This window comes from Hoplias malabaricus, chromosome 14, assembly GCF_029633855.1.
Source record: "Hoplias malabaricus isolate fHopMal1 chromosome 14, fHopMal1.hap1, whole genome shotgun sequence".
Classification (NCBI taxonomy): domain Eukaryota; kingdom Metazoa; phylum Chordata; class Actinopteri; order Characiformes; family Erythrinidae; genus Hoplias; species Hoplias malabaricus.
In genome coordinates, this window is record NC_089813.1 from 29,397,653 (window position 1) to 29,411,195 (window position 13,543).

A 13,543-nucleotide genomic window follows, 5' to 3' on the forward strand; every position below is an offset into this window, starting at 1 on the left:
CAGCAGCGTGGTGGAGTGAGAGTATGAAAATAGAAAAGAAGAAAAAGAGTGTGGTCGTCCACTTCCTGTAAGACAAGCCACTGTGCACTGGTGTTATATGAGAGAAGTCGGAAGAGAAACTGTGTACTGTTTGGGGTCTGTAGAGCACTGGCCTACACCTACATCTCTCTCTCTCTCTCTCTCTCTCTCTCTCTCTCTCTCGCTCGCTCGCTCACTCACTCACTCATTGTGTTGCAGTCAGTCTCTGAGGGTTTGCAGTAATCAGGCAGGAGGTCATGAAACGAGGGTCAAAGAATAAGAGTCAAGAGATCTCGGGCAGTTCTCTGCTCAATCTTCAGGAAAATGAAGTGCTGGAAGATCTCCTGGGCAGGAGGTGTGTGGTAAGTACAGAGGTTGGGGTTCATAGGGTTTGTTTCCTTGTTTCTCTGGCAGGAAATCATCAAGAGGCAAGTGTTTATCTCTCTGTGAGGTTCAACTTCTTAGCTCAACAATGAGGCGCTACAGGCGTAGCGAAACAGCAGATTCCATATAGAACCAAATAAAATATGTTTCAAAAACAACAATATCAGAACCTTTTGGTGATATGTCGAATCTTTTTTTGTTGTTAAAAATTCATCATTTCTTCATCTTAGTAAAGAACCATTTTGCAGTACAAGTGCCTTTAAAGATTCGACCCGATCATGTTATTATTGCCTTTATACAGGAACCCTTAAAAACCAGTATTAAGTATTAAGTTCAGTATTAATGTTCTTACTGCTGTGTTACATTGCTGATTACAAAGCCAGGGCCACAAAGGTTTCTTTGGAGGTATCCTATTGGTTTCCTTAAACCCTTTCTTGGAAAAGCACCTGTTTTTTAAAAGAAAGAATCAAAAATCAGAAATTGTTATTTGTTAATCATCTTTCATCACCTTTATTTTAATCAACTTTAAAATGTTCTACTTATCAACATGATTGTATTTTGTAAGCATTAACTATTTTGAATTTGATGCCTGCAACACACTCCAATAAAGTGGAGACAAAGGCAAAAATAATATTTAAAATTTATGGAATATTCAGGTTAAATATTGTTGAACCATTCCATAATGAGTAGATAAAGATTGGGTTTAAAGGAGAACATTCTCCAATGGCTCTGCCTTTGCAAGTTATTATGGAGCATGACTCACAACTTTGGTGTAACTTCATGAGAAATACATCAAACAGTAATCCCTTAATGCAAGATTACAACTCATTTAGGCCTTTCACTCACTAATCATTTTGTGGGGAGAAATTCAGGAAATCCAGAGAAATCTCAGTCCATACAGGACAAGGCAGGAAACTACTGTTGAATAAGCCATGACCTTCGAGCCCTCAGACTGCACTGCATGAGAAATCATGTTATAACCACGTGGGTTAGAGAGTACTTCTGAAAAGTGTTGGTACTTAACACAGTCACCTACTTTATAAAGAAATGCCACTTTAAACTGTTTTAAGAAAAGAGAACACTATAGATCAAGATCAGGGCCTGAACCTATCTCAGATATTTTGAAAGACGATGGCAATATGTAAAGTGTTCAGTAGAGTCCACGACTCAGCTTGGTTTTGGGAATGATTCTCTGACAGAAAGACAGAAAGGTCTGTCCAGATTTTAATCAGTGAAAGGTTTAAAAGCCAAAGTGTCACAGTTTGGAGGTGCATGGGTGACTTTCATATGTGTCAAAATTCCACTGATGTGGTTGTATAGTGGGGTTTTAGAGAGACATATGCTGCCATCGACCTGATTTCTGTTCCTGATAAGATCATGGCTATTTCAGAAAGACCGGTCATGTTCTCCATGTGTTTCAACAGCAGTGTTGCAGGCCTCACATCAAAATGCGTATTAACTTGGTCATTTGAAACATTAAAAAAATTGTATATTTGTCAGTTAAATATATATGAAAGAGCATTAATAAACCGAAGATTCTTATTTTTTTATTGTCTTAGATAAGAATCTTATTATATAAGATTCTTATCTATTTATTGCATTGTACATCATTTCCCAACATTTTAGGAAAGGGGGTTTGAACTGTATTGGAGTAATTGTAGAATAATTTAAAGCTTAAAAATCCAATACATAGTATAATGCTTCTTCCTAGAAACATTATGGTGAAGGACTTGGTGTAGAGAACCACTTTTGGTTTCACAGGGTTCTTTAAGGAGTCAATTTTGTAAAAGAGGTGTGGGATTGTGAAGAGACTCTTTTAAGGTTAAATAACCTTAGTTCCATAATAATGAAATAATTTATTCTTCTAGAAACATTTGGACCAAGTCCAAGCTAAGAATTATTTAGAAACCTACTGTGTATTTTACCTCATCAGACAAAACATTTTAAACTAATGTAGACATATTTCTAGTTTGTGAGTCAAACATTCCTTTACCTAAAAGCATTCATACTGTATATATTTAACATTCTTTAGAAAGGTTTATATTAAATCAACTGATATCTTGGCTAGGTTCAAACGTTTAAGCCCCTTAAAGCATTTACAGGGCCTGTACAACAACTAGCAATTGCATTATGACCACTTCCTTCTGTTTACATATTCTTGTAATTCTCCAGTTACAGATTGTAGGTCATCTGTTGCTCTGCATACTTTCTTTGCTCACTGTCACCCTGTTCTTCCATGTTGAGGCCACCCACAGGACCACCACAGAGCAGGTATGACATGTGTGGTGGATCATTCTCAGCCCTCTCAGAGATAGGTTTGTCTAAGTGCGGACAATGATTGAACACAGTTGTTTATTTGAAACTTTAGGAGAGCTGCTGTGTCTGATCCACTCATACCAGCACAGTACACACTAACTAACTAATACACCACCAGCACACCAGTGTCACTGCAGCGCTGAGAATGATCCTCACCATGGACAGGGTTACCAAACGGGGTTAAAAAATACGCAGAGTAACAAATGGACTACAGTTTGTAACTATACAACTACAAGGTGCTGTTCTTTGGTCAGTAGAGCCGAGGATGGACTGTGAGTGTTAAAACAAGGAGGTGGTCATAATGTTATGGGCGATCAATGTATGTTCACACACATTTTAGTTTCTGACTCTCATAACTATCTTACATGTTTCAGTTCCCAAATCTTTAAAAAGGATTTCTAAATAAAACTACTTCACCATTCTACTCGACTACTTCTGATACATATTCAGTCTGTTTTCCTATTGTAATAGTAATACAGCCCCCTCCAGGGTGTATTCCTGCCTTGTGCCCAATGATTCCAGGTAGGCTCTGGACCCACCACGACCCTGAATTGGATAAGCGGTTTCAGATAATGAATGAATGAATGAATAGTAATACAAAGTCTAGGACTTGGAAGGTTAAGTATAGTTTAGTATGAGATGAGACTGACTGCTGCAGTTACATAGAAAAGAGAAGCAAAGATAATATCTCACAGAAACCAAACATGACGATGTTTAGTCAGCAGTTTATAATATCATTATTACAAAATTATGAGGATATAAACTAAAAATATTGGGAATGTAATTTCAACATAAAGGCTTGTAAACACACACTCAGAAGGATGCGATGTTAGTGCCTCTAACACGTGGTATTTCCAGTCAGTAGCATTAGCTAGAGTTCTTTTTTCTTTTTATCATTCTCTTTCTACTTCATGTGAAATATAGAAGCTGAGAAACAACTGTGTCTCTCACACTTTCTGAAGTCATTGCTTGAAAATGACCTCGAGAAATGTGAGGAATTCCCCCTATTCTAAGTGTATTAACAGAAAATGAAAATTACTTTGTTGAGTCTCCGCCTTCTCTTTCAGTCACATGTGGGGGAAACGACTGATACTTTCTGAGAAATAAAATCTACCAACAGGTGGAAATGTCCTGTATGGTGATCAGTATTTATCATCATTTCACTATGCACCAGCTTTTTCGTTCAGCACAAAGTGAGCTCCAGATATATTTGGACAATAACATATATTTTTGAAACACCGGATTTGAAAAGCCATTGGCAGGTTTATTTTTAAAAAAAAAAAAAACCTAAATCTGACAGGTGCTCTGATCAAAATATCATATCTCTGAAATGAAGGGAGGATCATAATCAAACCTTGAAATGCACAGGCTTAATTCACAAGAGGAGTGGGAGTGGTGATATGACCTTAAAATTCATCAAATAATTAGTATAGTAAAACTTTGATAAATAAATAGATAGCATAATAAAACAAAACGTATATTAATTTGTAAAGAAATGAATCAGCATTACTAATAGGGAAATAATAACTGTACATGTAAATATTTGTATTGCTTCTCCTAGTGTACCCTACTGTATCAGTAAAAAAAAAGGACTGCTTCTCTAACTCAACCATTGACTGTGTATTTTGGAATCATCGCTGTAAAATTACATTGTTGAATATATTTCCAAAACCAGTTTTACAGGCTTTCACATTTATTTACTCCAATGTTCAGTGTAAAGTTAATCACTTGGTGCCAAGGTCAGCTGGATTTTTCAAACAGTGTAAAAAATACACCGACCAAAAAGGAAGTGTTTACATGACAACATGGAAGCCAGAATACTGAATACTGCATTTATAAGGAAGCCACATAGAAGAGCATTAGATTTGCATAACGACACATCCTCAAATCTGTGTTTAGAACAAAATTATTGTATGTATCTGCTCAGATGATAATCTGATTTAGTCTGTAGCCATTATACATGTCTTCAATTCTTTGCTTTGTGTTTGCCTTCGGCATGTGTGTGTGTGTGTGTGTGTGTGTTAAGAATTTGATAACAGCAGTAAAAAAAATATCTATTAGGGTTGGGTTGATGTACTTAATGCACTGCACCTCATCATGTTTCCCTTCTTGTAAAAGTTTTATCATTTATCCCTTATCATTTATCAGTCATCAATTTCATAATCCTCAAAGGAATCTGAGGTTGTCAAGAGAGGAGAAGATCTAGAATCTAGTTACGGAAATCACAACAACACATACACACAAATGCACAACCACAAAATGGCTGATGAATTAAATGACACTTCAACTTGTGATCAATTTGTATCAGCGCAAAAAAAAAAACAATCTTTGCCAATTTGTTCAGCTCCACATACCATGGATGTGCACGTTATAGTTTTACAACTGCAGGCTGTAATCTTTTTTTACCTGCTCTTCAGGGGTGAGGATCCTCACAACACCACCACAGAGCATGTATTATTTGGGTGGTGGAGCATTCTTAGAGCTACACTTATGTGGTGGTGGGTTAGTGTGTGCTGCGCTGGTAAAAGTTGATCACACACAGGTCATGTGCATACGGTTTTTACATACGGTGACATCTCACTGTTTATAATAATGCTAACATTAATACTGAAATGGTGCAGTGTATTTTAGGCTTTTAATTTCAAGTGCCATTTTGTGGAGATGGTGTGATATTCGGTTGTGTGTGACTGTGTGTTATTTTAGATTTGACATGGCTGGAGGTGTTAGATGAGGCGTGACTGACTTGTTCCTCGTCTTTATACTTGTGAACAGTGGGCAGAGGTGAGGGGGAAGTGAGCTCTAGACATTTCCTGTTACACTTGTAGACAGTGTGTTCTGAAGCTCAGTCTTTTAGTGCACTCATTTGAGTTCTGCTGTATGAGCACTGTATATAAACACACTAAATGAGGCGTGCTGTACACTGTCAGAAAAACTGTAGTCTTTGTCATTGTGGTGGTGCCCTTAATGATACCTTTAATTAGAGAAGTTAATTGTGCCTTATTCTATTATAATTGTAGATTGTAATATTGTGTTGATTTCATACTCTCAATTTCATCTCAATGTCCTTAAGTTTTACAAAGTTCTATAATGAAAGCTTACAAATATTCATCACTCATTCTGGAGAAGAGAATGTAACATACCTTTAGGGAACACAGCTGGACTCTAAAACCAGTATTGTACCTTTAAATGTATGTTTATTCTGTTTGTACATGTAGTGATAATAATGAGCCTGTCCTGTACCCTTCACGATCCTAAAAATTCATTTAATGATGAATGGGCCAATAGAAATCCTTCAAAATTATTTTTTACTTCCTTTGAAAGTTAAAAAAGGATATTCTTTCTCTTATGAAGTTAAACATTAGGAGATGCATGTTTTCTTTGGACAGTGATGATATATATGGGGCCTGCTGTATGAACCCTGTATTTGTACACTATGTATGGGGCCTGTTCTGTAATGTATAGGCACTCTTTGTATGAAGCCTGCTGCACGAGAGCTGTATGTGTACTCTTTATGAGTCCTGCTCTGAAGAAAATATATTTTACATGTGTTTTTATGGTCCTTCTGTTTAACAATTATTGTTTAATATTTGTTGTTTTTTGCATGTTTACTTGTCCTTTCTCTCACTATTTTATTCAAATGTAAAATGGTATTGCACATGGGAAAAGAGCTATAATAAGAAAAACCTACTGTTATTATTATTATTTGTACTCTATTTGAAACCTGCTCTTAGGCCTGTGTACTCTCAGAGCTCTGCAGTACGAGGTTCTGCAGCATTAGTACCCAATATGCACGGGTGTAGGATTGAGTTTGATATTGAGTCAAAACCCATCCCATAGCCAAAATATTATCTAGCTATGAGCTGATTCCTTCAGCATTATCATTAACGTTAGACAGTGAGGCTGTGTCCCAAACAGCACACAATGGACTCCAGAAAGCACTCCTAAAGGTGGTATATATATATATATATATAATACACTATTCAGTGCAGCATTGTGTACTTTGGGACACTAGAGACTAATGTTAACTTATTTCACGTTTAGAGTGCTTTCTCACGACCTGAACACAGCTAATATTAACGTTCACTAACTCTCAAATCTTCTTGTGTTTCCCGAAAAAGACGTTATATACATGCCGCTTCCAACTGCGATTTGCGGTCATTGTTGTTTGTTTTGCTCTTATTACTAACCTCAAGCCCAGAGTTGTAATAAAGGAATTTTTTAAACCAGATTCTGACGGAGGCCAGTGAAGCTAATGATTGGAGATTGGAGCAGCTTTATATTTGAACAGGCTCCTTAACGAAGGCTGAAATTAGACCCACCTTGTCTGACTCGCTGTCAGAACGCGTTAACCTTGGTGGCGAACTTTCAAAATAAAAGTTAATAAAATAAAAATAAATAAAATAAAATAAATTTATTAGAAAAATAAATAAAACTAAAAATATGCCAATGCCTACATGTATCAAGTGCCTCAAAGCTGAAAGAAGAATCTTTGGGAGCTCCACTATATGATTACTCTATATACACTCTATGAGCTCACCAGTATAAGTGTTCTCTTATACAAATACAGTATATGTACTGTATTTGAGTTTGAGGCCTGCTCTATGTGGGCTGTATATATATATATACACACAGAGCAGGCTTCAAATACAGTACATATACATTAGAGCTCCCACAGAGTACACATTCACAAGCCAGATAGAGCAGACCTCATAAAAAGAGAAAATAGTACTCATACATATCATATATATATATATATATAAGAAAGACAATGTACTGAAAACCCACCACCGTACTTTACAAAATATGTTCTCTATATTTGCTGAGCTGGTTATTGTTCTAACATTTATTTTAGTTTCAGGGTGAAAAAGACTTTTATTTGATACATGATTATTAGAATATGACCTTCTGATAAGTATTTGGGATCATCATGACATAGTATTATTTCAATCTTTCATACTTCCTTATAAGCTCACTCACTTTTAAAACATCGTGTGTGTGTGTGTGTGTGTTTGTGTGTGTGTGTGTGTGTGCGTGTGTAGTCTCTGTGTACTACAGTGGTCCAGATGTTTATGGCACTTCCTCACAGTCCATCGCACTGGAGCCTACAGCACACAGGAGTTCTGTGCTTTGTTAAAGATAATCCCCAGCGGTCTTATTTCATCCGTCTCTATGACATCAAGGTAATGACTCAGATGTACCTTCTAATAACATGACACTTTTAAATTCACCTCAGTTAGAATAAGGAGAACAAGGAGTAAAGCAGCTTGGAGAAACTGGGCTGCAGTCTTGTTGAGGGTCAGTCTGAAGGATTGAGATAATGCAACGAAAAACTGGAAGCAGAGGAAGTACATAGGAAGTTAGATTAGTCAGAATGAGTTTTGTTTTCTTTCCACAGCTGCAAAGACTAGGCCAGAAGGAGATGTCCTCAGCAAGACAGACCTGCAAAGACTACTTCATAGGAGGAAACAGATTATTCAAAAAGATAGTCTAATTATGCAGTTTGAAGTCACAGCAATGATTCTGATTCTATATAAAGAAAAAAGTTACATTAGCAGTGACACCTACATTACATACAGGTGTATTTCCTACCACAGTTATTATATAATTTTTCCTACTAACCTTTTCATTTTTTTCCACTTTTTTCATGTGTCCCCCTCCACCCCAACCCCAGGGGTTGTTACTTTCACTGCTGTTATTTATTATTATTTATTATTTATTATTTTTTAAAATCTTTTTTCCCCCACCTCTAAGCCTTTATTTGTGGGGATATTCTTCAACAACTTTCTAAATGTGCTTTAATTCACATCTTTTTTTCCACCATTATTTGTGTTTTTAAAATTGTTGTCTGTGTTTTGTCTTTTTATAGATTTTACCCTGTTTCATAGGCTTTACCTTTTACACTTTGCCCTGTTCACAGGCCTTTGTTAGCTCTAATGGAGCCTGCGCTGATTGCATGTAATTTATGTCTGTGTCCAGGCCTGTAAACTTCTGTGGGAACAGGAGCTGTATAATCAGCTTAGCTACCACAGGTCCAAGAGCTTTTTCCACACTTTCTCTGCAGATGTGAGTATTCTCTCATTTACCGAATATTGCTGAGCATCTACTGCATTTATGAGATGCATTGGTCGTAATAAAACCGTTATTATAATAATGAAGTGATGCCATTTGGTGTTAGAGCAATTTGCAAATTTGAGAGATCACACTTCATTTAACTTCCAGCTGAAAGCAGCTACATTACTATATATTTTATATATGCCAGTGACTTACAGTTGCTCCTCTATATTCACATTCCACATCCATGCAGCCTATTTATTATTATGTATTTAAACAATACAGTACACCATCTATTTAGACATTATTTACAGAAAAGTTTTAAAGTAAACAGAAGGATGCATGTGGCTTGCATGCAAATACTACCCCATTTTATAGAAGGAACTTGAGCATCTGGTGATTTTGGTATATCCTGTGGATGGTGGGGGTGGTGTAATATGGGGTGGGGTGGATCGGGGGGTCCTGTAACCAGTCCCCCGTGGATCCGTGAGAGCAGATGGTATCTCATTTCCTTAGATATATCTCCTGTTAACAAAACTCTGTGTAATGTGTCTGTGTAGATTTTGCAAAGGTTTTATTCACAGCTGTTATAAAACAGAACTTCTGAACAGAAATGTCTTCACTTCTCAGGACTGCCAGGTTGGTCTGAACTTTGCTGATGAACAAGAAGCTGAGAATTTTTTCACTATTGTGAATGAGAAGATTAATCAGAGAACCAATCGCATGGGTGAGTTACACAAGTCAAAGCATGTCTAGGTTTAATATCGTGTTCACCAGTTTTCACAATAAATATGATGAAAGATTTTATAAGCTGCATTATAGTTTATTAATATGTAACAAATGCTCACAGTAGTTTTTCTTTTTTTTCCATCAGAGAATCGCCAGGGCAAGAGTCGTTCTAGAGGTAAGACATGATCACAGTAGTGTCTGATAAAACCTGTGCTCAGATATTTTTGGTCAGTGCCTGTTGAATTTTTTCAAAACTTGCAAACAATATTTTCTTGTTTTCATGTCTTCAGATGATGCATTACCCCCACTACCTCCAAATGGTAATTCAGACTTTAACACGAATAAGTACTGTGCCAATCACTCAAAATGTTTTTCGGTATTTTTTCCCCTCTTTTTTATATTTTAAAAATAAAGACTTTGTTAAATGGATGTCATTAAATCTTAAAACTAAGACAATTGAAGAACGATATATTTGTTATTTTTTATGTATTGTTGATGATGGCAAACCAACAAACTCCACTTTTCTAAATCTCAGGCTCTGACAGTTGCTCTCCACTTCCTTTGGGAAGCCACAACATCCAGAACCAACCAGCTCAACCCACTAAATCAAAAAAAGAGAAAAAGGAGAAAGAGAAAAAAAGCAAAAAGAAAGGGTCAAAACTGTCCAAGCTTTCAATCGGAGCTCCTAGTGGCTTCACGTAAGTGACTTAAGATCTGAAAGATTTTGATCCCTTAAAGTTCATACAGTTGAGGATTTACCACAAATATATTTCTTAGTGTAATGTGAAGGAATGAGATCCCAGACTGTAAAATAGCATCTTCTAACTTAAGATGATGTTGGTGCAAGGGAATAATCCAGTCCTGAAGGTTCGTCTTCACTCAGTCTGCTGTATTTTGATCCTAGGCATGTCAGCCATCTTGGCATGAATGTTAACAACGTGGACCCAGACCTGATGAAGTTGCTGTCTCGGGCAGGGATCAGTGAGGCTGATCTCAAGGATTCAGAGACTTCGAAGCTCATCTACGATATCATCGAACGCTCAGGTGGAATGGAGGCCGTGAAAAAGGAAGTTAACCAACAAGGTGAGGTTTCTGAGGAATACAGAGTTAAGAACTGTGGATGGGATACTGAACAAGAACATGTGGGGATTTTTTCCAGGAATCATCACATCCTGCCAAAATATCATTACTCTGACAGAATAAATATTGTGGTACCACACCAAAAACTTTTAAGCTCATGCATGCCTACAGAGAGTGGGTTACAGGCCGTTGCTTCATGCTGTGTCAAGATCCTGTTGATGTAGGTTTGCTACAGGTTCCTCACTTCTAATGATAAACACATAAGCCACATCAGTGTTAAAAGCTGAGTCACAGAGGATCTCAAACCTTCTCACCACAGATGATTAGGTGATGTTACAACATTTCTTCCCTTTTAGAGATGCACACAAAAGCTGCTTGTGTTTATAGCTCCCTCTTGTGGAGGACGTGAAGCTTGCTAAATTTGAGTGAATGAGTTACAGAACTTTTCTTCAACACGACTTTAACTGAATGTATTTGTCCCTCAGATCGCGCACTTCCTCCAATTCCCGGAGCCCGTCAAGGCTCTCTTCCTCCTCCTCCTCCAGGATCTGGGACTGTTTCCTCTCAGGCTCGTCTGGGACCATTACCCCCTGCCCCTGGAGGTGGTCCACCCACCGAGGGTCGTCGACCCCCACCTGCTCTTGGTTCACTCCCACCTACACCATCAGGAGGACGCACCGGACCCCTACCACCTCCACCAGGAGCATCATCTGTACATTCTGCACCACAAGGGGGACGTAGAGGGACTTTACCTCAAGTTCCATCTTCACACACACCTGCTCCCGCACCAGCACGGGGTCGGAGCGGACCACTTCCACCACCACCGCGAGGTGGAACCCTACCTCCTCCTCCAGCAAGGGGTAACGATCTTTTACCCCCACCTCCAGGAGGACGGAGAGAATCGGCCCCACCTATGTTTGGAGAGCAAAGCGGACCTCCACCCCCAGTCCATGGAGGGAGAACTGGACCCATGCCACCTCCACCAGGCCGGAGAACTGGAGCCTTACCTCCACCCCCAGCTAATCAAGGTGGCTTTCTACCACCACCTCCTGTTGAATCTGAATCATTTCTCCCTCCTCCTCCCTCTGATTTCCTCCCCCCTCCAGACTTTGAAGACTTACCTCCACCTCCACCCTCTGATTCCGGCTTTCCTCCTCCAGCATCAGCCATGGCCCCACCTCCTCCAGCTAGTGTTAGCCAAGGAGGTCCACCTCCTCCTCCACCACCTCCTCCACCTCCGGTTGCCCCACCACCTGCAGTTCAAGCACCAGTCCCTGGGGGTAAACCCCCTCCCATAGCCAGCAGTGGAGGAGGAGGAGGAGGAGGGGGAGGGGGTCGAGGAGCATTACTGGACCAGATACGTACAGGAATGAAGCTCAAAACGGTGGGTGAAGCCCTTAAACCTGGTCCATATAACACCAGATATTTAAATAAAGGTTAATTATCAAATGAATAGTAGGTATACATATAAGTTTTAAAGCATTTGTCTGTAAAATATTCTCTCACTCCACCGCAACCCTGAAGTAGATAAGCGGCAACAAAAAATGAATATTTTCTCACTTTTGTCATTTTATTGTAACTGTGTAGTATTAAAAAGGTAAAATTACAAGTCTACAAAAAAAACTGTAAATGTGTTTGAAAAAGTGATGCACTTTTTCATTGATGGAATAATTTTTAGTTACATTTTTTTTGTTGAATAATATTAAAGTTGTCAGAACACTGTGCAACAGTCACTATAAAATGTCAAAAAGGCAAGAGAATGTATGAATTTTGAAATTCAATTATATGTTTAAAACACGTTAAAACTTGTACACCTAATACAACGAAATATTTAATAATTACTATGAGGTTTCTATGTAAGTATTTATTTTTGTAAAGAATTATGCCCCTTCCAACAGAACAATACACTCACAAAATGCTAAATATTTGCCTTAATATATGAAACGTGATTTAAATATCAAATAACAAACCTGTACCATTTTGTTAACAGGTAACAGCAAACCCTGATCCTCCACCATCTGCAGCAGGAGATACAGGAGAGGGAATTGTGGGAGCTCTAATGATGGTCATGCAGAAGAGAAGTAAAGTCATCCACTCTTCCGGTAAACAATTATTCCATTTACTTTGTTCTCTCATCATTTACATACTGACTCTTTCATTAAAATCCAGCTGTTTAGAGGTTTTCAAAGATTTCAGAGATAGTTCCTGTCTCACCTTTACCCACATCATATGAGTAAAACAGATTTTATGATTTCTTCCAGATGAAGGAGATGAGTTTGATGATGAAGATGATGATGATGATGAGTGGGATTAGGTTCTGGACAAAATGAGGACTTGGTCTATCTGTTGTCTACAGATGGGACAGAGCATGTGGGACATGATTATTCATCTTTATCTGCGGTGGAGCACCATAATTGTTGCCACCAGTAAAGGAAAAAGACGTGTTAAGATCTATTAGCCTTTGTAACACAGGCAGACTGTGGAGAAAACCCTCTGAATGCACATTACACCCAATTGTGGTTCAATATCCTACAGAAAAAAGTCAGAGATCACCACTCATACCATTCACATGTTTTTCCCAAAAAATGGCACTGAAAAAAAATACAAATATGATGGGATTCCTAATACCTCTACAGTATGTGGTAGACTATTAGAACTACCATCACCCAGTCAGTTTAAAAAACATAACAGATAAAGTCACTCGATGCTCTGGATCTGGAAATATATGTGTAGTTGTCAAGAAATCAAAAGATATTTGTAAACTCTCTTTCCCCATGTCCAGACATCTTCAAAACTGATGTGTTTGAGATTTCTTGGACCTTGAAAATCAGAAACAAACACATCCAACTTCTGAAATTGAACTTTGAAGACGTAGGTCTCCAAAAAAATGGAAGCTGTAATAAAGGGAAAGGAGTCTACACTAAATACTGAAATATGTGATGATTTGTTGTTGAAAAATTAAGTA

The 13,543-nt window shown here is 38.1% G+C and overlaps 1 protein-coding gene across 1 annotated transcript; it reads left to right on the forward strand.

Moving 5' to 3' along the window:
• Positions 1 to 140: 140 nt before the first annotated feature.
• On the forward strand, positions 141 to 13,499 carry wasa (WASP actin nucleation promoting factor a). The gene is made up of 11 exons (XM_066643307.1): positions 141 to 380; positions 7,758 to 7,898; positions 8,695 to 8,781; positions 9,400 to 9,496; positions 9,644 to 9,673; positions 9,789 to 9,818; positions 10,034 to 10,196; positions 10,403 to 10,581; positions 11,064 to 11,962; positions 12,569 to 12,680; positions 12,840 to 13,499. The coding sequence occupies exons 1-11, from the start codon at positions 276 to 278 to the stop codon at positions 12,890 to 12,892; spliced, it is 1,896 nt and encodes a 631-aa protein (XP_066499404.1). The 5' UTR covers positions 141 to 275; the 3' UTR covers positions 12,893 to 13,499.
• The last annotated feature ends 44 nt before the right edge of the window (positions 13,500 to 13,543 follow it).